Source organism: Rhinopithecus bieti, unplaced genomic scaffold (genome assembly GCF_001698545.2).
Source record: "Rhinopithecus bieti isolate Rb0 unplaced genomic scaffold, ASM169854v2 scaffold_31823, whole genome shotgun sequence".
NCBI lineage: Eukaryota > Metazoa > Chordata > Mammalia > Primates > Cercopithecidae > Rhinopithecus > Rhinopithecus bieti.
Genome location: NW_016814121.1, coordinates 164,350 through 188,063, shown reverse-complemented (window position 1 = coordinate 188,063; position 23,714 = coordinate 164,350). Strand labels below are relative to the sequence as shown.

The window sequence follows — 23,714 nt, the reverse complement described above, 5'->3', positions numbered from 1 at the left end:
ATTATGTTAAAATCAGAATTGTGTAGTCAGAAAACGTCAAATTTAATGAAAACATGTTTTGTTTTTGTTTCTTCCCCAGAGAACAAATATCTAAAAAAAAAAAAATCTTTACAAATAAGTAAATGTCCATGAGTGTTGAAGCTGTATGTTTCAGGAGAAAGAGGCAGGAATTATTACAGTACAGCTGGGTCTGGATCCTGGCTGGCCCACCGTGACCTTGACTTTCACCCTCCCCATGGCCTCGCCCTCTCTGTTCCCTGTTCCAGAGGCCGGACACTCACTGGAGCTGGTTAATGATGACCATGCGGACGTGCTCTCGGGCCTTCAGGATCTTCTCCAGCCGGTGGATGTCGTAGGTGTTGGGGTTTCGGAAGGGGATGTCATCAGGCAGGCCTGTGACCTCCACGGCATCTGGGCTGTCCCGGATTAGTTTATAAGGGACCAGCACCGGCCGGTTCAGGCCCAGGGCCTCACCTAGAGGGCATAGGAAGTCACGGTGAGGAAAGATGTATCCTGTCAATGGCAAAGCCCTCTAGGGAAAGGGCTGGAGTCTGGTCTGCCCTAGCCCAGCAGCCATCACACCCAGAGAGTTTAAAAATCAAGACCCTGGCTGGGCGCAGTGGCGCACGCCTGTAATCCTAGCACTTTGGGAGGCCGAGGAGGATCATGAGGTCAGGAGATCGAGACCATCCTGGCTAACACAGTAAAACCTCGTCTCCACTAAAAAAACACAAAAAAAGTTAGCATGGTGGCAGGCGCCTGTAGTCCCAGCTACTCGGGAGGCTGAGGCAGGAGAATGGTGTGAACCTGGGAGGCAGAGCTTGCAGTCAGCAGAGATCGCGCCACTGCACTCCAGCCTGGGCAACAGAGTGAGACTCAGTCTCAAAAAAAAAAAAAAAAGAATCAAGACCCACAGGCTGGGCATGGTGGCTCACACCTGTAATCCTAGCACTTTGGGAGGCCGAGATGGGAGGATCGCTTGAGCCCAGAAGATCAAGACCAGTCTGGGCAACATGGTGAAACCTGTCTCTACTAAAAATAGAAAAATTAGCCGGGAGTGTTGGCGCATGCTCGTAGTCCCAGCGACTTGAGAGGCTGAGGCAGGAGGATCACCTAAGCCCAGGAGGTGGAGGCTGCAGTGAGCGGAGATCGCACCACTGTACTCCAGCCTGGGCAACTGAGTAAGACCCTGTTTAAAAAAAAAGAAAATCAGCATACACAAAATGTGGGTCATGGGCAGAGCAGCCATGTCCCCAGGGAGCAGGCAGGCCAGCTGGGGGTTCCGGAAGGCGAGGCTGGCTGCAGAGGGAGGCCCCCCGCCCACCTCCGGGAGGAGGGCTTGGTGTGCTGACTCCGACCACAGGCACTGACCGTATTTCTCGTTGAAGAGTTCCTTCACCTGCTCCCGCAGGATCACCTTTTCCCCGAGTCTGTTGGCATCATCTTCATCTACAAGAGGAAGACAAGGGGGCATGAGAGTTGGCACCGGCTTGGCCACTGGACCTGCTGCTTCTCCCACCAGGTGTCCCTGACCTGCCAAAACATTACATTCTCTGCAGGCCCCGCCCAGTCCCATGCAGCTGTTTTTTTTTTTTTCCTTTGAGACAGTCTCGCTCTGTTGCCCAGGCTGGAGTGAAGAGGCGTGATCTCAGCTCACTGCAGCCTCTGCCTTCCGGGTTCAAGCGAATTCTCCTGCCTCAGCATCCCAAGTAGCTCAGATCACAGGCACGTGCCACCATGCCCAGCTGATTTTTGTATTTTTAGTAGAGATGGGGTTTCGCCATGTTGCCCAGACTGGTCTCAAACTCCTGGGCTCAGGTGATCCACCCGCCTCAGCCTCTCAAAGCGCTGGGATTACAGGTGTGAGCCACTGTGCCGGGCTGCAGCTGGTTTCTAGCCTCAGTTGTTGGTCTGTCCATCCATCCATTTTTCTTTTTTTGAGATACAGTCTTGCTGTGTCACCCAGGCTGGAAGGCAGCAGTATGATCATAGATAGCTCATGGCAGCCTCCAACTCCCAGGCTCAAGTGATCCTCCTGTCTCAGCCTCCTGAGTAGCTGGGAATACAGATGTGTGCCACCATGCCTAATTTTTTAAAGTTTTTGTAGAGATGGAGTCTCGCTATGTTGCCCAGGCTGATCTTGAACTCCTGACCTCAAATGATCCTCTTGCTTTGCCCTCCCAAAGTTCAGGAATTACAGATGTGAGCCACGGTGGCCAGCCCATCCCACATTTTCTTATCAGTGTTCCCAGCACAGGCCCTGTGTTGGGCACAAAATAACCTAAAAAGAAGAGGCAGGGCTGCTCCCCTGAGGGGCTCCCAGCCAGAGGGGGTGTCATCTGGTCACCAAAGTACAACAGGACACACTCTGGAGACAAGGGGCATGAATCAGGGTGCCCACCCTGTCTGGGAAAGTCTGGGGAGACCTCCCCCAGGAGAGAAGGATGCTTGAATGGGCTCTCAAGGTCTGACATGGTGACTCATGCCTATAATCCCAGCACTTTGGGAGGCAGAGGCAGGCAGATCACTTGAGGCCAGGAGTTCGAGACCATTCTGGTCAATGTGGTGAAACCCCATCTGTACTAAAAATACAAAAAGATTAGCTGGGCGTGGTGGTCGGCACCTGTAGTCCCAGTTACTCAGGAGGGTGAGGCAGGAGAATCACTTGAGCCAGAGAGGTGGAGGTTGTAGTGAGCGGAGATCACGTCACCGCACTCCAGCCTGGGAGACAGAGACCTCAAATAAAAATGAAAACAAACAAGACACCAGGGCAGAAGGACCAGCCATGCATAGGCACTCAAGGGTGAAAGATCCCGTGTTGGCCGGGTGCGGTGGCTCACGCCTGTAATCCCAGCACTGTGGGAGGCCGAGACGGGCAGATCACCAGAGGTCAGGAGTTCGAGACCCTTCTGGCCAACATGGCGAAACTCCATCTCTACTAAAAATACAAAAATTAGCCAAGTGAGGTGGTGGGCACCTGTAATCCCAACTACTCAAGAGGTTGAAACAGGAGAACTGCTTGAACCCGGGAAGCGGATGTTGCAGTGAGCCAAGATCGCGCCATTGCACTCCAGCCTGGGTGACAAGAGCGAAACTCTGTCTCAAAAAAAAAAAAAAAAAAAAAAAAGAAGAAAAAAGAAAGATCTCGTGTCCCGGAAGTGGCTGAACTTTGGGGTGGTACACGGGAGATGACTGATGGGCCTAGCAGGGTCTGGGCCGGTGTGACTGTGCTGGACTGTTGGAAATCCCCTAACTGCTTGCTGGCCAAGGTCTGTGAATGGGAAACAGACCGTGTCTAGGAGTGTGGGGGCTGTGCATTCTCCCCGCTCACTGCCCAGGCAACCGTCATGGCCTATCTGCTGCTTGAGCCCTGGCATGCTCCGCTGTCCCCTCCCTGTAGCCTAGAGGAGCTGCCGGGGTCAGTTAGCCCTGGAGATGGGGCCTGAGCTGGGCTGTAAGGCTGAGGGGTGGTTGGGCTGGAGATGGGGTCTGGGGTAGAGCTCTGCAGCAGGCCGTGGGCTTGTGCCAGGGTTGAGGATGGGACTGGGATTGCAGGAAGGGTGGTTTGCATGTCCAACAGGAAATCTCCTCTCTGAGAAGCATGGGGTCACATGGGCTGGGCCTCTGGGGCAGGCGGGTTGGGTAAGGGTGAGATGTTGGGGGAGTGGAGCAGGCAGGGAGCCAGGGTCGGATGATGTAGGACAGAGCAGACTGATGGGTCTTTGGAGCAAAATGACTCTTGTTTTTTTTCTCTTAGTTTTTCCAAGACAGAGTCTCACTCTGTTGCCCAGGCTGGAGTGCAGTGGCATGGTCTGGGTTCACTGCAACCTCTGCCTCCCAGGTTCAAGCCATTCTCGTGCGTCAGCCTCCTGAGAGCTGGGACTACAGGCGCCTGCCACCATGTCTGGTTAATTTTTGTATTTTTAGTAGAGATGGGGTTTTGCCATGTTGGCCAGGCTGGTCTCCAACTCCTGAGTTCAGGTGATCTGCCCACCTCGGCCTCCCAAAGTGCTGGGATTACAGGCGTGAGCCACCACACCTGGCCTGAATCCTGTTTTTTGAGACACGGTCTCACCCTGTTTCCCAGGTTGGAGTACAGTGGTGCCATCATGACTCACTGCAGCCTTGAACTCTTGGGCTAAAGCAATCCTCCCCGCTCAGTCTCTTGAGAAGGTGGGGCTTCAGGCATGGATCACTGTGCCAGACTAAATCTTTTTTTATTTTTTGTAGAGAGAGTCTCTGTTGCACAGGCTGTTCTCCAACTCCTAGGCTCAAGCAATCCTCCTGCCCTCAGCCTCTGACAGTGCTGGAATCACAGTTGTGAGCCACTGTGCCTGGCTCTTTTAACCTTGAAAACTCTGGGAAGAGCTCACTTGAGTTTAGGAGGTCACCTTAGGAACTACATCTCCTGGGCTGGTGCTCTATGCTGCTTGGAGTCTGCTGACCCCATCTGGGTGGCTTGGCCTCCTATGCACAAGCTGCCAGAATGGAGGCCCTGTTCCCAACGTGGGGGTTGTCCCAAAGAGCAGGGAGCTTCCCACAGGACAGAGGCTGGGCACCTGCTTGGCCTGGTTCCTCCTTTTCCCAGGGCTCCAACACCCACCACCTCAGGTGCTCCCAAACCCTGCAGGTCCCTGACCTGGTCCATCCACACCCACACTCAGGAATCTCCACACATCTCTGAGTTGCTGCATCTGTCTTCAGGCACGGCCCGCCAGCTCCCCTGGGTGCCCAGAGACACCACAAACATCAGCCATTCCAGACAACATCCTCCTCCCGTGTCCCTATCTCGTGGAGTAATGCCTCTACTTCAGCCACACCAAGACCCCACGCTCCACATCCCCTAGAACCCTCGTCTTCTCCTGTGGCCCAACACGGCCCTTCCTTTCAGGACTAGGATGTGGGAAGAATCAAGGCCACCCTTGTCCAAATCCCGTGCACACCACTGTGATGGAGTCCTGGGCCCAAGGACCAGCTCCTAGAGCCTGCAGGGAAGTGATGGCACGTTCCATCTGTCCCCATGCCACTGAGGAATCTTTGGTGGCAGGATTCTCAGCAGTGTGTGCACAGAACAGAGAAAGGATGGCCTGGATCACACACATCACTGTGTGCAGATGCTTTCCTAGATACTGCAGCCAAGGACACAGAGGCCCAGAGAGGTAAAGAAACTTGCCCAAGGTCACACAGCCCCTAAGCACCGGGGGTACTCTGTGTCGACCCTAAAGCCCTGGTCTTTCCACTCGACCATGAGCCCTGGGTTTCCTGATGTCTCAGATTCCCCTACAGTTTCTTTCTTTCTTTTCTTTTTTTTAAACAGTCTTAGCCGGGCACGGTGGCTCAAGCCTGTAATCCCAGCACTTTGGAAGGCCGAGACGAGCGGATCACGAAGTCAGCAGATCGAGACCATCCTGGCTAACATGGTGAAACCCCCGTCTCTACTAAAAAATACAAAAAACTAGCCAGGCGAGATGGCGGGCGCTTGTAGTCTCAGCTACTCGGGAGGCTGAGGCAGGAGAATGGCGTGAACCCGGGAGGCGGAGCTTGCAGTGAGCTGAGATCCGGCCACTGCACTCCAGCCCGGGCAACAGAGCGAGACTCTACCTCAAAAAACAAACAAACAAACAAACAAACAAACAAACAGTCTTGCTCTGTCCCCCAGGCTGGAGTGCAGTGGTGCGATCTTGGCTCACTGAAACTTCTGCCTCCTGGGTTCAAGCGATTCTCATGCCTCGGCCTCCTGAGTATCTGGGAGTATCTGGGATGAGAGGCGCCTGCCACCACGGCTGGCTGATTATTGTATTTTTAGTAGAGATGGGGTTTCACCATGTTACTCAGGCTGGTCTCCAACTCCTGGCCTTAGGTGATTCGCCTGCCTCGGCCTCCCAAATTGCTGGGATGACAGACGTGAGCCACCATGCTCAGCCTTCCCTCCAGTATCTGGAGAAAGAAGACTTAATCTTTAAGATGGTTTCCTCTAAATCTCTTGCTCTCGGCCCATAATGCCACGCCTCTGTCTTCTTCTGTGCCGGGACAGGGAGAGACTCAAAGAGCTCTACGAAGCCTGCAGGATAGAAAGAAGCTTAGCAGGCTCCTCAAAGACAAGGCCCAGGCCGGGCATAGTGTCTCACGCCTGTAATCCCAGCACTTTGAGAGGCCAAGGCGGGTGGATCACTTGAGGTCAGGAGTTCCAGACCAGCCTGGCCAACATGATGAAACCCCGTCTCTACTAAAAATATAAAAAAACAGCTGGGCGTGGTGGTGAACGCCTGTAATCCCAGTTACTCAGGAGGCTGAGGCAGGAGAATCCCTTGAACTGGGTGGTGGAGGTTGCAGTGATCTGAGATCACGCCACTGCACTCCAGCCTGGGCGACAGAGCAAGACTCTGCCTCAAGAAAACAAACAAACAAACACAAAACACAAGGACTCCACACTCACTATGCCAAAGGAAAATGTTAAGCTTGGGAACTGAGTCACGCCATAGCCTTTTGTCCCATAAGCAGATGATTGCAAGATAGAAAGCCACCTATCTCCCCTGGTGGCCTCTCTCACTCTGGCCATGTAAATTCACAGCTTATCTTCACCGGCAGGAGACAAAGATAAGAGAAATCACTGCTCTGTCCACCCAAGACAAATGCCTATTTGACTTCCTCTCTTCTGTTTATCTTACGTAAAATGCATATTTACTGAGCACAGGATGAATACATCATTAACTATTCCTCTTCTCCCTTTATTTTTTTATTTTTTGAGACAGAGTCTCACTGTTTTCCAGGCTGGAGTGCAGTGGCATGATTCTGGCTCACTGCAACCTCTACCTACTGGGTTCGAGTGATTCTCGTGCCTCAGCCTCCAGAGGAGCTGGGATTACAGGCACCCACCACCACTCCTGGCTAATTTTTTTTTGGTATTTTTAGTAGAGATGGGGTTTCATTATGCTGCCCAGGCCAGTCTCGAACTCCTGACCTCAGGTGATCCACCTGGTTTGGCCTTCCAAAGTGCTGGGATTACAAGCGTGAGCCACTGTGCCCAGCCCCTCTTTCCCCTTGAAATACCAAAGTCCTCAAAACCCTCTCTGCAAAAAAGCACAGGCCACAGACCCTATTGCAGCTTGAGTCTCTTTTTCCTGGCTGTGTCCTCTACCATGGCAAAATAAATCTCTAAATCGATGGAGACCTGTTTCAGGCACTTTTTGGTTTACATGGCCCACGGGAGCCTATAACAGGGATCCTGACCCAGCTGGGAGTCAGGGAGGGCTTCCCAGAGGAGGTGACCACCACACGGGGCCCAAAGCTCCAAGGATGTGGGCTCATCTGCACGCTGGGGCTCATCACACGGACCTCCAAGGCAGTTGGGAGCGGACACAAGGAAACTTGTAGCATCCTGTAATTTCGGGTGCTCAACACGCATTAGCCAATCAGGAAACTTCCCCTGTTCCTTCCAAGTCTTGCCTGGTCTGGGGAGAAGTGCAATTCTAAACCAGTCTGCAGCTAACCAGGAGTGACACTACGGGTCAGTCAGTAGGACACTATGGCAGTTCTATATGGCGCACACAGGTCCCAGGCAGTGAACCAGAAGTGGCGGGAGTGTGCACGTGAGGAAAGTGGGGCTGGGCTGGCTGGCGGTTTGGGGAGGCGTCCTGATCACCTCTGGAGTGTGGGAAGGGTGGAGTGGGGCTAAATGCCTTTGTCAGTAACACCAAGAACTGGCTGGATGTAGTAGCTCACGCCTGTAATCCCAGCACTTTGGGAGACTGAGGCCAGGAGTTTGAAACCAGCTCGGGCAACATGGCAAGACCCTGTCTCTACTAAATAAATAAATAAATAGAAAAATTAGCTGGGCATCGTGGTGTGTGCCTGTAATCCCAGCTACTCCGGAGGCTGAGGTGGGAGGATCGCTTGAGCCTGGAAGGTCAAGATTGCAGTGAGCCATGATTGCACCACTGCACTCCAGCCTGGGTGACTTAGCTTAGACCCTGTCTCAAACAACCAACAAAAATTAAAAAATAAAAAACAAACTTGGCACATACTATGTGCAGATACTGTGCAAGGCCCACAATATGCCTTGTCCATGGGATTCTCTAGCTCAGTCAACATCAAGCTCAGGAAGAACACTGATTTTTCTCTGTAGCTGCTCTTGCATTTTCCTACCTCTTTCTTTTTATTTAATTTAGAGGAAAGAGAATTACTTTTTTTTTTTTTGGTAGAGACAGGGTCTTGCTGTCATTCAGGCTGGAGTGCAGTAGCTGGGACTACAGGTGTAGGCTACCACTACCAGCTAATTTTTCCATTTTTTGTAGAGATGGGATCTTGCTATGTTGCCCAGGCTACATTTTAAAAAATCATGGGATTTTGAGGGAAATGGAGTAGGGCAGGCTCTGGTGGGAGCTGGATTGGACGAGCCCCTGCTTGAATGCCTGCATACAGTAGGGAAAAGGGGGATCCCCAGGGCCAGGGATGGGGAAAGTCCCTGGCTCATTAGACAGGAAGGCCATCTTGATTCTACCCCCAATGCAGTGTGGTGTACGGAAAGTCACTCAACCTCTCTGAGCCTGTTTCCACATTCTTCAACTGGGACTCTGGGCCTGCTGGATCTAATCTCACATATCAAAAAGCACTACAGGCTGGGCACAGTGGCTCGTGCCTGTCGTCCCAGCATTTTGGAAGGCTGAAGTGGGAGGATTGCTTGAGGCCAGGAGTTCAAGACCAGCCTGGGCAACATAGGGAAACCCTGTTTCTACAGAAAAAAAAAAAATGCCGGGCATGGTGGTGCACACCTGGAGTCCCAGCTCTTCTGGGAACTGTGAATGCACCAGAGGCAGCTCCTTGGGCAAATAAGTGACTTACTGTCTGGGAGGGAACCTGAACCACAGGTGAAGACCGACTCCCCTGTCCCCTGCCGTGTCTGGGGACCTGACACTGGGTTTGTGTCTGTGCTTTACCCCAGCCCCGCAGGGGAAAGGGCAATGTCTTGATCCGAACAGGTATTCCTGTTGGGGCTCAGAGGTGTGCAGGCTGGCGCCAGTCTCGCCCAACAGGAATCGTGGCCACCGCTGCAACCGAGACAGCTCACCCACGCACCTAGTTAGCCCCGAGGGAGAATGCTAAGATCCTTGCTAACCCAGATGGCCCAGCCAAGCATGTTTTTTTTTTTTTTGAATTGAGATGGTCTGGCTCTGTTGCCCAGGCTGGAGTGCAGTGGAGCAATCTCAGCTCACTGTAACCTCCACCTCCTGGGCTAAACCCATCCTCTGTCCTCAGCCTCCCGAGTAGCTGATGCTACAGGTGTGTGCCACTATGCCTGGTTAATTGTTGTATTATTTGTAGAGACAAGGTCTCACTATGTTGCCCAGGCTGGTCTTCAACTCCTAAGCTCAAGCAATCCATCCACCTTGGCCTCCCAAAGTGCTGAGATACAGGCATGAGCTACCATGTGCAGACCAGCTGAGCATCTCAGAGAGCTGCAGGTGGGGTCATGAGTCCCCTTTCTCGACACAGCCAGACTCCTGCCACCACCACCTGTTCACCACCAGGGAGTTCCCCAAGGACTGCTGTGGGCAGTGGTGGCCTCGGCCTTGGGTGGGGCAGGGCAGCTCCAGCACACTCAGTCACCTCTGAGTCTAATCTGCTCACAGGAAAAACACGGATCAGAAAACCGCCTCAGAGAGCTGCTGAGAACACTGTGGGGGCAGGCGCAATACTGGGCCTTGCAAGGCCAGGGCCACAAGCCCAATGGTCTACCCAAGACTGATTGCCTGGGTTCAAATCCCAGCTCTGTTATCAGCTCGCGACCCTGGGCAAGTCCCTGAACCACTCGATGTCTTCATCTGTAAAGCAGCAATGGGCCGGGCACGTGGTGGCTCATGTCTTTCATCCCAGCACTTTGAGAGGCCGAGGTGCGCGGATCACCTGAGGTCACAACCTCAGGTGTGACCAGCCTGGCCAACATGGTGAAACTTCATCTCTACTACCAATTAAAAAAAATTAGCCGGGCGTGGTGGCGGGTGCCTGTAATCCCAGCTACTCGGGAGGCTGAGGCAGGTGAATCACTTGAACCCGGGAGGTGGAGGTTGCAATGAGCCGAGATTGCGCCATTGTGCTCCAGCCCGGGCAACAAGAGTAAAACTCTGTCTCCCCAACCCCGCCCCCACCAAAAAAAAAGGGAGTTTAGTTTACTGTCCTGAACGCCAAGTCAGCAAACCTATTCTTGGGAAGACCTGCCTGAGCTTCCCTGAACCCAGGCTGGCTGTAAATGACACCCACGGGTGCAAACGTTTCAGTGTTCCCTGTTTGAAAATGTCATAGTTGGGACTCAGTGTATGCGGGGTTTCACCTTCATGTTTCTGCCCCCAGTGCTGTGAGAGTCTTGCTGAAAGAACCCATCCCCACAGCAGTGACCTCTTGCCCACTGCCCCGGACAGTGACGCCTTTGGTGGACAGGCCTTCCCTTGACATTTTTCCTGCCCCTTCCTGCTCATTCTGTTCTTTGGTCTCCTCTCTCTTTTGAACGCTGCCTGGGCAACTCTCATCTTATCTTTTCCAACCTGCTGCCTGTTAGCCCAAGGAGTAACTGAATTTTGCCAAGGGGGAAAACATAGATGACCAAGCTCACTGAATCACAGCCATGCTATGTACACAATTTTAAACCAACTGGCTCGGGTGATGCCTGGGCTGGCTCTGCGGCTCTCTCCCAGGGCAAAGTGCAAGAGCCCTAGCCAGCCCTGACTCTCCCGGCCTAGTTAGAGGTCTTTAGCTCAGACTGACGATCTCATGTTGGTAATTATGACCATTCACAGCAGGGAGACGCAGCCAGCGAAGGGCAAGGGCGGCTTAGAGGGGAGATACTGCGATCTGTAGCAGAAGCGTGGGATAATAGTCCTCCTCTCCCCTCCTGAACCACTTCACAGAGCCTCAACTCTCTGCCAGGCCCGGGCAGAGTTCAAGGCTGCAGCGATTGCACCACTGCATTCCAGCCTGGGTGACAGAGTGAGACCCAGTCTCGAAAAGATAAATAAGATACATTCAGGTTTAGCTTTTAACCCTTTCTAGGGTCTGTGCACAGGTTTAGCAGGAATTCCATCAGCTCCATTTCATGGATGAGATAACTGAGGCCTGGAGAGAGGAGAGCCAAGCTGCAGCAGGGCAGAGACCTGTGCCCAGGCCAATGATCATAAGCCTGTGGTTCTGCCATGCTAGACCTGACTGGGCCTGGACACTGCGTGCAGTAGGGGCCCTTAAGGCTTGACCCATTTTGATTCCCCTTTTCCCCACTGTATGCAGGCATTCAAGCAGGGGCTCGTCCAATCCATCCCCTACCAGAGCGTGCCCTATCCCATTTCCTTCAAAAACTCATGATTTAAAAAAAATGTAGCCTGGGCAGCATCGCAAGATCCCATCTCTACAAAAAATGGAAAAATTAGCTGGGCATGGTGGCCCACACCTGTAGTCCCAGCTACTGTACTCCAGCCTGAATGACAGCAAGACCCTGTCTCTACTGAAAATCCACTTTACAAAGGGAACTGTCTTTTTTTTTTTCTTTTTTCCCCTTAAGATGGAATCTCGCTCTGTCATTCAGGGTGGAGAGGCAGTGGCGTGATCTGGGTTCACTGCAACCTCCGCCTCTCAGGTTCCAGCAATTCTCCTGCCTTAGCCCCTCGGGTAGCTGAGACTACAGGCATGAGCCAACACACTCGACTGATTTTTGTGTTTTTAGTAGAGACGGGGTTTCACCATGTTGGCCAGGCTGGTCTCGAACTCCTGAACTTAGTTGATCTGCCTGCCTCGGCCTCCCAAAGTGCTGGGATTACAGGCATGAGCCACCGTGCCCAGCCCAAAGGGAACTGTCTTAAAGTGGGATTGAGTTGTTGAAGTACTCTCTGGGTCCCCAAGACCCCTCCTGAACCCCTCTAGGGCCTAGACATGCCAGAGCCATCAAACCCCAAATCCAAAACTCCAGTGGGGTGGGAAGGAGGCTGTTGGAACGAGGGAATCTCTACTTCTCTTCCTCTGCTTTTATTTTATTTTCAGATGGAGTCTCGCTCTGTCACCCAGGTTGGAATGCAGTGGCGCGATTTGAGTTCACTGCAACCTCCGCCTCCTGGGTTCAAGTGATTCTCCTGCCTCAGCCTCCCAAGTAGCTGGGATTACAGGTGTGCACCACCGTGCCTGGCTAATTTTTGTCTTTTTAGTAGAGATGAGGTTTTACCATGTTGTCCAGGCTGGTCTTGAACTCCTGAGTTCAAGCAATCCACCCACCTCGGCCTCCCAAAGTGTTGGGATTACAGGCGTGAGCCACTGCACCCGGCCTCCTTCCTCTGCTTTTCAAAACTTATTTTTTTAGAGATGTAGTCTCATTTTGTTACCCACGCAGTGGTGCGATCCTAGCTCACTGCAGCCTTGACCTCACCCTCCTACCTCAGTCTCCTGAGTACGTGGGCAAGGCGGGTGGATCATGAGATCAGGAGATGGAGACCATCCTGGCTAACACGGTGAAACCCTGTCTCTACTAAAAATACAAAAAAGTAGCTGGGCGTGGTGGCGGGCGCCTGTAGTCCCAGCTACTCGGGAGGCTGAGGCAGGAGAATCACTTGAACCCGGGAGGTAGAGATTGCAGCGAGCCGATATTGCACTGCTTCACTCCAACCTGGGCGACAGAGCGAGATTTTGTCTCAAAAAAAAAAGAACGTAAAATGATAAGCAAAATGAAATAATTTTTGTTTAGGCAAACATTATATGCAATAAAATAATTAAAAAAAAAATTAACCCGTGAGCCCGGTGTGGTGGCTCACGCCTGTAATCTCAGCACTTTGGGAGGCCGAGGCAGGAGGATCACTTGAGAGCAGGAGTTGGAGACCAGCCTTGGGCAACACAGAGATCCTCTGTCTACAAAAAATTTAAAAGTAGCTGGTGCAGTGGCACCCGGCTGTAGTTCCAGCTACTTGGGAGGCTGATGCAGGAGGATTGCCTGAGCCCAGGAGTTGGAGGCTACAGTGAGCTATGATAGTGTCACTGCACTCCAGCCTATCTCTATGAAAATAAAAAATAAAATATGAGCTGGGCATGGTAGCACGTGTGCTTGTAGCCCTAGCCACTCGGGGGACTGAGGTGGTAGGATGGCTTGAACCTAGAAGGACCAGGCTGCAGTAAGCTATGACTGTGCCACTGCACTCCAGCCTGGGCAAGAGGCAGCCTGTCTTAAAAAAAAAAAAATTAAAAAAGAAATCAACCAGTGAAAAATGACTATATCATGGAGGAGAACAGGCATAGAAAGCGTTTTTCGCAATTTGGATAAAGACCATATATTAGATGACAGGGAATTATTAAGTTTTATAAGTGCGATGATACTATTGTGAGTATGTAAAATAACAGTGTTTTTCTTAGGAGATGTGCATTGAAATATTTAGGCATGAAGAGTCAAGATGTTTGCAACTTACTTCAAATGGAGAAAAAGAAAGAGAAATTATGTGTGTGTGCGCGTGTGTGTGCGTGTGAGAGAGAGAGAGAGCAGGGAAAATGGCAATATGCTAAGAATCACTGAACCCAGTTGGGAGTGGTGGCTCACGCCTGTAATCCCAGCACTTTGGGAGGCCGAGGTGGGTGGATTGCTTGAGGCCAGGAGTTCGAGACCAGCCTGGTCAACATGGCAAACCCTGTCTCTACTAAAAATACAAAAAATTAGTGGGGCGAGGTGGTGCGCACCTGTAGTCACAGCTACTCAGGAGGCTGAGGCAGGAGAATCGCTTGAACTCAGGAGGCGGAGCTTGCAGTGAGCCGAGATCCCACCACTGCACTCCAGCCTGGGTGACAGAGCGAGACTCCATCTCAAAAAAAAAATAAAAATAAAAAAATGCCCGACCCGGCCGGGCGCGGTGGCTCAAGCCTGTAATCCCAGCACTTTGGGAGGCCGAGGCGGGCGGATCACGAGGTCAGGAGATCGAGACCCTCCTGGCTAACACGGTGAAACCCCGTCTCTACTAAAAATACAAAAAACTAGCCGGGCGCGGTGGCGGGGCGCCTATAGTCCCAGCTACTCGGAGGCTGAGGCGGGAGAATGGCGGGAACCCGGGAGGTGGAGCTTGCAGTGAGCCGAGATCGCGCCACTGCACTCCAGCCTGGGCGACACAGCGAGACTCCGTCTCAAAAAAAAAAAAAAAATGCCCAACCCATCACGGGTACCTGGTAACTCAGAGAAGCTGAGCGCTTCTGTTGCCAGATCTTTGATCTTTGCACGGACTCATTCATTTAATCCTTAAAACAGGGGGCCGTGCTCCTGTAATCCCAGCACTTTGGAAGACCAAGGTGGGCAGATCAGAGGCCAGGAGTTCGAGACCAGGCGGGGCAACATGGTGAAACCCTGTCTCTATTACAAATACAAGAATTACCCAGGCATGGTGGCACGTGCTTGTAATCCCAGCTACTCAGAAAGCTGAGGCAGGAGAATTGCTTAAACCTGGGAGGCAGAGGTTGCAGTGAGCTGAGATCGTGCCACTGCACTCCAGCCTGAAGGACACAGCAAGACCTTGTCTCAAAAGAAAAAAAAGACAAGGAAACGGATTTTCCCCTAGAGCCTAGAGCTTCCAGAAGGACCCAGCCCTGCTGACATCTTTTTTTTTGAGACAGAGTAACCTCCATCTCCTGGGTCCCAGTGATTCTCCTGCCTCAGCCTTCCGAGTAGCTGGGATTACAGGCACGTGCCTGATCGAACCCCTGATCTCAAGTGATTCGCCTGCCTCAGCCTCCCAAAGTGCTGGGATTACAGGCGTGAGCCACCGCACCTGGCCCCCAACACCTTGACATGAGCCTTGGAAGACTCATTTCAGACTTCTGACCTCCAGAACTGTAAGGCAATACATTTGTGTTGTTTTAAGCCACTATGTTTAGGTAATTTATTTTTTTGAGACAGGGTCTCGCTCTGTTGCCCACGCTGGAATTCAGTGGCACAATCATGGCTCACTGTAGCCTGACCTCCTGAGCCCAAGTCATCCTCCCGCCTTAGCCTTCCTAGTAGCTGGGACCACAGGTGTGTACTACGTGCAGCTAATTTTTTTTAAAGAGATGGGGTCTTGCTATGTTGTCCAGGCTTGTCTCGAACTCCTGGGCTCAAGTGACCCTCCTGTCTCAGCCTTCCAGAGTGCTGGGATTACAGTGTGAGCCACTGGACCCAGCTTGTTTTAAGGCTTGGAATACCAGTTATAAATTCATGATTCCCCAAATCATATCTCAAGCCTGGACTGCTCCCCTGAGCCCCAACTTGCTTCCAACTTCGACTGGATGAGACCCCAGATTGAACACGCCTGCCCCACCAGCTTCTCCTGCATCTTCCCTGTCTCCACCCACGGCACCTCCGTCCTTCCCCAAGTTCAGCCCGAATCTCTGAAGTCAAAGTCAGCTCCTCATTTTCTCACAGCTTACATCAGCACATTCTGTTGGCTTCGGCCAACTCACCTAAGAGTTGGTGACTCACCACCTCACTGCCGCCACAGGCGTCGCCTGGATTATTACATCCTCCTTATGTCTCTCCACCCTTGCCTGTCCTCAAGCCAGCAACCAGAGGCATCCTGTTAAAACAAGCTGGATCCTGTTCCCCTCTGCTCAGAACTGTACCGACTCCCAGCTCACTCTGAGCAAAAGTCAAAATCCTTATCTGACCATGCACCATCTTCCCTGTCCATCTCCATCTCATCTCTCACCTACCCTGACTTTCCTCCAACACCCTGGCAGGTGACCTCAGGGGCTTGGCAGCTGCTGTTCTCTCTGCCTGCAACACTGTTCCCTGCTGCCCCTTCAGGCCTTTACTCTAAGGCCTCCTTCTGGTCAACACCTAAATAATGTTGCAATCCCCGAAAAATAAACACAATTGCTCCTATGGTTTACGCTTTGAAGATTTTCTGTTTATCCCCCCACCCCCGCATGTAAGCTCCGTGAGGCTGGGTTTTTTGTTTTTATGAGACAGAGTTTCGCTCTTGGTTGCCCAGGCTGGAGTGCAGTGGCGCAATCTTGGCTCACTGCAACCCCTGCCTCCCGGGTTTAAGCGATTCTCCTGCCTCAGCCCCCCAGGTAGCTGGGATTATAGGTGTGTGTGTCATGAAGGCGGGGTAATTTTTTGTATTTTTAGTGGAAACAGGGTTTCACCATGTTAGCCAGGCTGGTCTCGAACTCTGGCCTCAGGTGATCCACCCGCCTTAGCCTCCCAAAGTGTTGGGATTATAGGTGTGAGCCACTGTGCCCAGCCAGGTTTGTTTTTTTTTTTTAAATCAGTATTGATTAAAAGTCCAGCACAGGCTGGGCACAGTGGCTCATGTTCGTAATCCTAGTACTTTGGAAGTTCGAGGTGTGTGGATTACTTAAGCCCAGGAGTTCCAGACCAGCCTGGGAAACATGGCAAAACCCCGTCTCTACAAAAAAAAAACAAAAATTAGCCTGGCACGGTGGTGCACGCCTCCAGTCCCAGCTACTTGGGAGGCTGAGGCAGGAGATCACTTGAGCTTAGGGAGGTCGAGAATGCAGTGAGCCATGATCGTGCCAACTGCACTCCAGTCTGAGTGACAGAGAGAGACCCTACCTTAAAAAAAAAAAAAAAAAGCCATATTAGGCCGGGTATAGTGGTTATGCCTTATAATCCCTAGTACTCTGGGACCACCAAGGTGGTTAGATCCCTTGGAAGCCCAGGGTTCTAGACCAGTCTGGGGCAATTAAAGCAAGATGATTGTCTCTACAAAGATATTAAATAAGAATAATGAGGCCGGGCTCAGTGGCTCATGCCTGTCATCCCTACACTATTGGTGAGATCGAGTTTAGGTGGATCCACTGAGGTCAGGAGTTCGAGACCCAGCCTGGCCACCACGGTGAAACCCCATCTCTACTAAAAATACAAAAAAATTTTAGCCTGAGCTCGGTGTGCGCGCCTGTGATCCCAGATACTCAGGGAGGCTGAGGCAGGAGAATCACTTGAACCCGGGAGGCGAGATTGCAGTGAGCTGAGATTGCCACCGCCTGTACTCCAGGCCTGGGCATAGAGAGCTGAAACTGTCTCAGAAAGCAAAACAAAACAAAAACAAACCAAAAAGGAATAATGGAATAATAATAAAAGACCAGCATCTGGCACAGTGCTGGCTCCAGTGAGACATCTGTGCCCGTGCATGGATGAGTGACTGCACCTGTGCCCCCAAGGCCTCTGTTGGGGCCCCACCAAGTCCTCTGTGGGCGGCGCTGAGCCCTCTCCATGACGGGAAGGTTCTTAGAGGGCTAGGCCTGCGTGTCCCCCCACCTCCACCTCCCTCCTCCTTTGCCACCACACCCCTCCCCACAAGGCTAGAAGGATCCGGTACACCCAGTAAACCACATGTGCTGAGCCATGGTTACCGCCCTGCCCCTGCTCTGCTTCTGTGGCTCAGACACACTCATCAGCTTCTGTTCAGCACAAGGTGCCTGGCGACCCCTCGGTGCTGATCTCATTCCAGCCTAAATAAATAAAGCTCGTCAGCTTGGGTGGTCTCCGTTGGGGAAAGGGTTTCTGGGAGGCTTTCCGGGATGTTGCAAGAGACTCTAAAGGCACCCCCAACCCTGCTCCCTTTTGGGGCCAGAAAGCCCCTGTCTATTTTTAATTTTATTTTAATTAATTTGGTTTTTTTTTGAGAGGTCTTGCTCTGTTGCCCAAGCTGGTGTACAGTGGCACCATCACGGCTCACCGCAGCCTCAACCTCCTGGGCTCAAGTGAGCCTCTTGCCTTAGACTCCTGAGTAGCTGGGACTACAGGCATGTGCCATCATGCCTGGCTAATTTTTTGTCAAGATAGGATTTTGCCATGTTGCCCAGGCTGGTCTCGAACTCCTGAGCTCAAGCAATCCGCCTGCCTCAACTTCCCATAGTGCTGGGATGACAAGTGTAAGCAACCACGCCCAGCCTGGAAGCCCCTGTCTAATAAAGGCTAAGAACCTCCCAAGGTTCCCTTCCCCGACGTGTGGAAGGTTGAGGGGCAGGATGGAGTTGCAATGACCCCAGCTGAGTCCCTACCAGCCTGAAAAGGGCAGGGTCTCCCCAACATGCCATCATTTCATGGCCCACTCTGCCACTTCAGAAGAAAGGAGGCATCAGGCCAACTCTGGGCCCGGCAGCAGGGCGTCTTGTCTGCCCACAAAGGCCTCCAAGCCCCGCCCTGCAGATGCCAGCTCTCCCTGGGAAGGCAGAAGGGAGATCATTACGGAACCCTAATTAACAAAGACAAGCAGAGATAATTCAGTGGAGAAACATGTGGCTGGTGCTGGAATTGTGGTATCTTTAGAAACTCGAGAAAGGACGGCTTTATTTTGAGCTTTCAAGAGCAAAAGAGCTCTCAAGAACTCAAGACAAAGTTGGAAGGGTGGAGAGGGGGTGGGGAAGGCTGAGAGAGGGAGGCAGGGGCCAGAGGGTGTGTGCCTGTGTGTGACTGGGGACAAGGAAATGACTCTCAGGTCTTGGGCAGCAGAAGGGAGGATCATGGAGGAAGTCCTTGTTCCATATCACCTCAAAGAAATGGAGGCCCAAAGACAGTAACTCATCCAAGATCAGAGACAGCAAGTTAACTTACCTAAAATCAGAGATAAGCAAGTTAACTTATCCAAGATCAGAGATAGTAAGTTGACTTATCTAGATCAGAGATGGTATATTAACTTATCCAAGATCACAGGTAGCAAGTTAACTTATCCAAGATCAGAGAGAGCAAGTTAATTTATCCAAGATCAGAGATAGTAGGTTAATTTATCCAAGATCACACAGCTCAGAAGTGATGGTACTGCTTCCTGAGAAGGCAAAAAGGGACCTGTTCCTGTGCCTGCCACTGTTCAGTCCCTCCCCGTGTCCCCCCCAGTACCCTCTGCAGAGGTCAATCCTACATTAGCATCCAGACCTGGCTCAGGTCATCCTCTCCAGGAAGCCCGTCCCACCACAGCACCCACTGGGTGACAGGAGACCCCACAGAAGAGAGAGGCTTAGCAGGAGATCAAAGAGGATGATGACAAGTGGTGCTATTGTATTTGAGGCTTCTGGCCTTTCTCCATTTGTACCCCTGAAAAGGGATCACAGCCCTCTGCCTGGCAGGCGTTTCCCCCACAGCTGAGCTTCTCGAAATGGGCCTCAAACAATTCCGGTGGGGGGAGAGGTGAGTGTAGGTGGAATGATCTTCCTCGGCTACATGTAATTTTTTTTTTTTTTTTTTGAGACAAGGTCTCACTCTGTTGCCCAGGCTGGAGTACACTGGCAAAATCACAGCCCACTACAGCCTCCAACTCCCAGGGTCAAGTGGTCCTCCCACCTCAGCCTCCTGAGTAGCTGGGATGATAGTCACACGCCACCAGGCCTGGCTCATTTTTTAATTTTTTGTAGAGACAGGATCTCATTATGTTTCCCAGGCTGGTTTTGAACTCCTAGATGCCAGCGACCCTTCTGCCTTGGCCTCCCAAAGTGCTGGGATTACAGGCCTGAGCCACTGCACCCAGCTAGCAGCATGTAATTTGACATAGTTCCTTAAATTGAGATGAAAGTCGAAAGTTTACAGAGGAGATGATGTGGGGATGTCCTAGATAAAGCTGGAGCCCGCCAAGAGCTTGGCCCCGACCAGTGGGGCTGTACGGGCTCCTCAGCCATGGGGACATCAGCAGAAGAGCTTGCCAGGGCCAGGTCTGAAGGGCCCAGTCCATGTTGCAAAGCCAGGCCTCTCAGGCCATCCACACTCCAGCCTGGCCAGCCTCTCTGCCTCACCACGTCCCACTCATGACAGCCCATCCCTCCTGTTCACCTGGTCATGCACTCCAGGGTGGCCCCGGGGGAGGCAGACATGGCGTGGGCAATTCTTCCCATTTTACAAGTAGGGAAACTGAGGCCCAGGAGTCACACAGGAGTCACACAGGAAGTTGGCAGCTCTGCTGCATCCCCAGGGTCTGGTGCCCTGCTCTGGGGAAGGATAGGTGGGGCGCTGCCTTCCCAGAATCCCCTCAAGCTGCCAGGGATGGCCGTACCCCTAGGGTCAGAGGAGAACTAAAAGGAGCAGAAGCTGGCCTGGGTCCCGGGAGAGCCCTTGTATTTGCCCAAAAGGGAGCTGGAGAGGGCCAGCTGGGCCCATACGCAGGGAGGAGCTGTGGGGAGCTGGTGGTGGAGCAGCAAAGAGAAGTGGATTTGGTGGGTAGAGGGGCCCCTCCTTGGTTCTAGTCCTCCCCGCAGCCCCTCCCAAATGGGCAGGGCTCTCCTGTCCCTTTCTTCTCGGCTGCAGCAAGCCCTATGGGAAGCGGCCTATCTGGTGAGTGGCAGCTCAACCTCTGCTTAAATGCCTCCAGTGATGGGGAGTTCACTACCTTTCAAAGCTTAAAAAAAATTTTAACCTACTATTCAAAAACAATTCTAGAATTTTTTCTTTTGAAAGACAAGGTTTCATTCTGTCTCGCAGGCTAGAGTGCAGTGGTGTGATCATAGCTCACTGCAGCTTTGACTTCCTGGGCTCAAGCGATCCTCCCTCCTCAGCCTCCTGAGTACCTGAGACTACAGATGTATAGATGTGCAGCACCACACTGGCTCATTGTTTTCATTTTTTGTAGAGACAGGGTCTCACTATGTTGCCCAGGCTGGTCTCCTGGCTTCAAGCAATCCTGCCTTGGCCTCCCAAAGTGCTGGGGTTACAGGTGTGAGCCACTGCATCTGGCCCTTTTTTTTTTTTTTGAGACAGAGTCTTGCTCTGTCACCCAGGCTGGAGTGCAGTGGTGTGATCTCAGCTCATTGCAACCTCTGCATCCCAGGTTCAAGCGATTCTCCTGCCTCAAGCTCCCGACTAGCTGGGATTACAGGTGTCCACCACCATGCCTGGCTAATTTTTGTAGTTTTTGGTGGAGACAGGGTCTCACCATGTTGGACAGGCTGGTTTCGAACTCCCGACCTCAGGTGATCTACCCACCTCGGCCTCCCAAAGTCCTGGCTGAGTCACCGTGTCCGGCCCTGCTGTTGCTTCTGAGGTTTGAAAACCGCTGCCTCAATGCTCCCGACTCAGCTCTTCTTACCCAAAAGTTCCCCCACCTCATCAACTCTGTTCCTGCACAGCTGCCCTTTCCTCTTGACGCCCTGGGCAGGTCTCTCTCTGCCAGCTCTGTGCTTCTGAGAGGCCCCAGGCCTGCCTGCCACCCTGCCTGCACTAAATACTGCTCAGGTTTCACCTACTGCACATGGGCCCCTGGATGTGTCTCACAAGCCCACAGACCCAGCCTTGGAGACGAGCACCACCATCACCCTTCCAGAACCTTCTGCCCTCTTCACACCCTACTGCTGCCTCTTCCCCATCCATTGTGGGGCCCAGCTGCCCACTGCCTGGGTTCAGACCTCAACACTCCCTGGCTCCTCTGCCCTAGTTTTGCCTTCTCTAATCCACCCTTGGTGGGTGGAAGTACGGTTACCATGGTAACCCGAAGACAACGCAAATCTGATTGTATCATTACAATGACTGGAAAAACTGCCAGTGCCACAAAATAAAGCTCAAGTCAGTAGCTTTGAAGTTCAGGCCCTTTACCATTCTGGCAGCATTTTTGGGGGCTATTCTCCTTCCCCACCACTGCACCACCCCGCCTGGCCACCCCAGGCTCAGGCTGCAGAACAGCAAAGACCAGGGAGTGGTTTTGGCCTCATGCTAACTACCTGGTTTTTGTCTCCTTCAGGCTGTTTGCTCAGTCACAAAATGGGAAGAACAGCACCCAGTGTAATAGCTGCTGGTAGCCAGGAGGGGACAGCAAAGAGCCACCCAGTGTGGATGAGACCAGAGGGGTCGTGGGGAAAGAGGGCATGGTTGCAACTCACTTCGGCGGCCCACACCAAGCCCTAGGCTAATGGTAGAGCCTGCCCTGGGTTCCGAAGTATAATAAAATGGTAAAGACTTAGGTTCAAATCTCTGCCACACTATGCTGTGTGACCTTGAGAAAGCTGCTTAATCTCTCTGAGCCTCAGTCCCCTCCAATAAGGCCGGCTACTCAGGGAGATGACATGGTAACATGAGTGGGCTTTGTAACCAGCAAATCGTAAGTGTGGTGTGGTCAGGCGTGGTGGCTCACGCCTGTAATCCCAGCACTTTGGGAGGCCGAGGCTGGTGGATCGCCTGAGGTCAGGAGTTCGAGACCAGCCTGGCCAACATGGCAACACCCCGTCTCTTTTAAAATAGAAAAATTAGCCCGGTATGGTGGCACATGCCTGTAATCCCAGCTATTTGGGAGGCTGAGGCAGGAGAATCACTTGAACTCGGGAGGTGGAGGTTGCAGCGAGTTGAGATCATGCCATTGCACTCCAGCCTGGGTGACAGAGCGAGACTCCGTCTCAGAAAAAAAAAGTGTGATGTGAGTGTTAGGTGTCCGTGCTGTGAGAGGCTGCTCAAATGTCCATAACTGGGGGACAGGGTAGTTACATAACCATGCTACAGCCTGAAGAGGGAACAGAGCTTTTTAAAGACATGGGAACATGTTTATGTTTTAAGGTTAAGTGTGTAAATTTATAGAAAGAAGAACAGTGAGATGTAAAATTAATAAGCTTGGGGGAAATCTGGAAGAAAAGTATCATCATAAAAATGAACAGCCATCTGGGTTGTTAGATTTCTGTATTTTCCAAATTTCTACCATGGACATATATTTGCATTTCTCTTTAGGGGTGTGTGTGTGTGTGTATTTTAGAGACAGGGTCTCACTCTGTCACTCAGGCTGAAGTGAAGTGATGTGATCATTGTGTTCACAGCTCACTGCAGCCTCAAACTCCTGGGCTCAAGTGACCCTCCTGCCTCAGCCTCCCAAGTAGCTGGGACTACAGGCACACACCATCACCCACCACCATGCCCAGATAATTAAAAAAATTTTTTTCTAGAGATGGGGTCTTGCTATACTGCCCAGGCTGATCTCCAACTCCTGGCTTCAAGCATTCCTCCTGTGTTGGCCTCCCAAAGCGCTGGGATTGTAGGCATGAGCCACCATGTCCGGCTCCCTTTAGGTTTTTATGACCTACTAGAATGTTCTTTGGATGGAATATTGTAGCAGCTACCTGGGTACAGGGTCTCTCCTGCCTTAGTCACCACACCACCACTTCTTCCCAGCATATCCTGAACAGCCCCCTTGAGCTGTCCTGGGTTTGTTTTTCTTTTCTTTTTCTTTTTTTTTTGCGACTGAGTTGCGCTGTGTCACCCAGGCTGGAGTGCAGTGGCGTGTCTCTCAGCTCACTGCAACCTTTACCTCCCAGGTTCAAGCGATTCTCCTGCCTCAGCCTCCCAAGTAGCTGGGATTACAGGTGCGTACCACCACGCCTGGCTAATTTTTGTATTTTTAGTAGAGTCAGGGTTTTACCATGTTACCCAGGCTGGTCTCAAACTCCTGACCTTACGTGATCCACCTGCCTCAGCCCCACAAAGTTCTGGGATTACAGGCATGAGTCACCCAGCCTGGCAGAGTCTCCCTAATTTAATTCAGTGCCACTGCAGGCAGGTGGGGTGTGGCCTGGCTGGGCAGTATAGAACCACCCAGCTACCAATGGTGTTCAGCCCCCAGGGTCGAGCGTGGGTTATCTCAACCCCTTGCAGGCAGGGCTGGAGTTCCTTCTGGTACGAGTTGGGGGACCCAGCCCCCGCATCCCTCTGCAACCCCAGGCCCCCCACCAGGTCCCCTCCAGTTCAGCCTGGTGCCTTCCAGCACCTCTGGCCCCCAGAAATCCCTGGCCCACAGCTCTCTTGACCTGAGGCC

General features: G+C 52.2%; 1 protein-coding gene across 1 annotated transcript in view; it reads right to left on the bottom strand.

The window, feature by feature from the left end:
- GTF2IRD1 (GTF2I repeat domain containing 1) overlaps positions 1–23,714 on the bottom strand; it is a 128,755-nt gene that overhangs the window by 12,010 nt on the left and 93,031 nt on the right. The window contains exons 22-23 of the mRNA XM_017849886.1: positions 1,372–1,449; positions 282–474 (exon numbers count right to left, since the gene is read on the bottom strand). Of these exons, the coding sequence (XP_017705375.1) occupies positions 282–474; positions 1,372–1,449 (271 nt within the window). The remainder of the gene's footprint in view (positions 1–281; positions 475–1,371; positions 1,450–23,714) is intronic.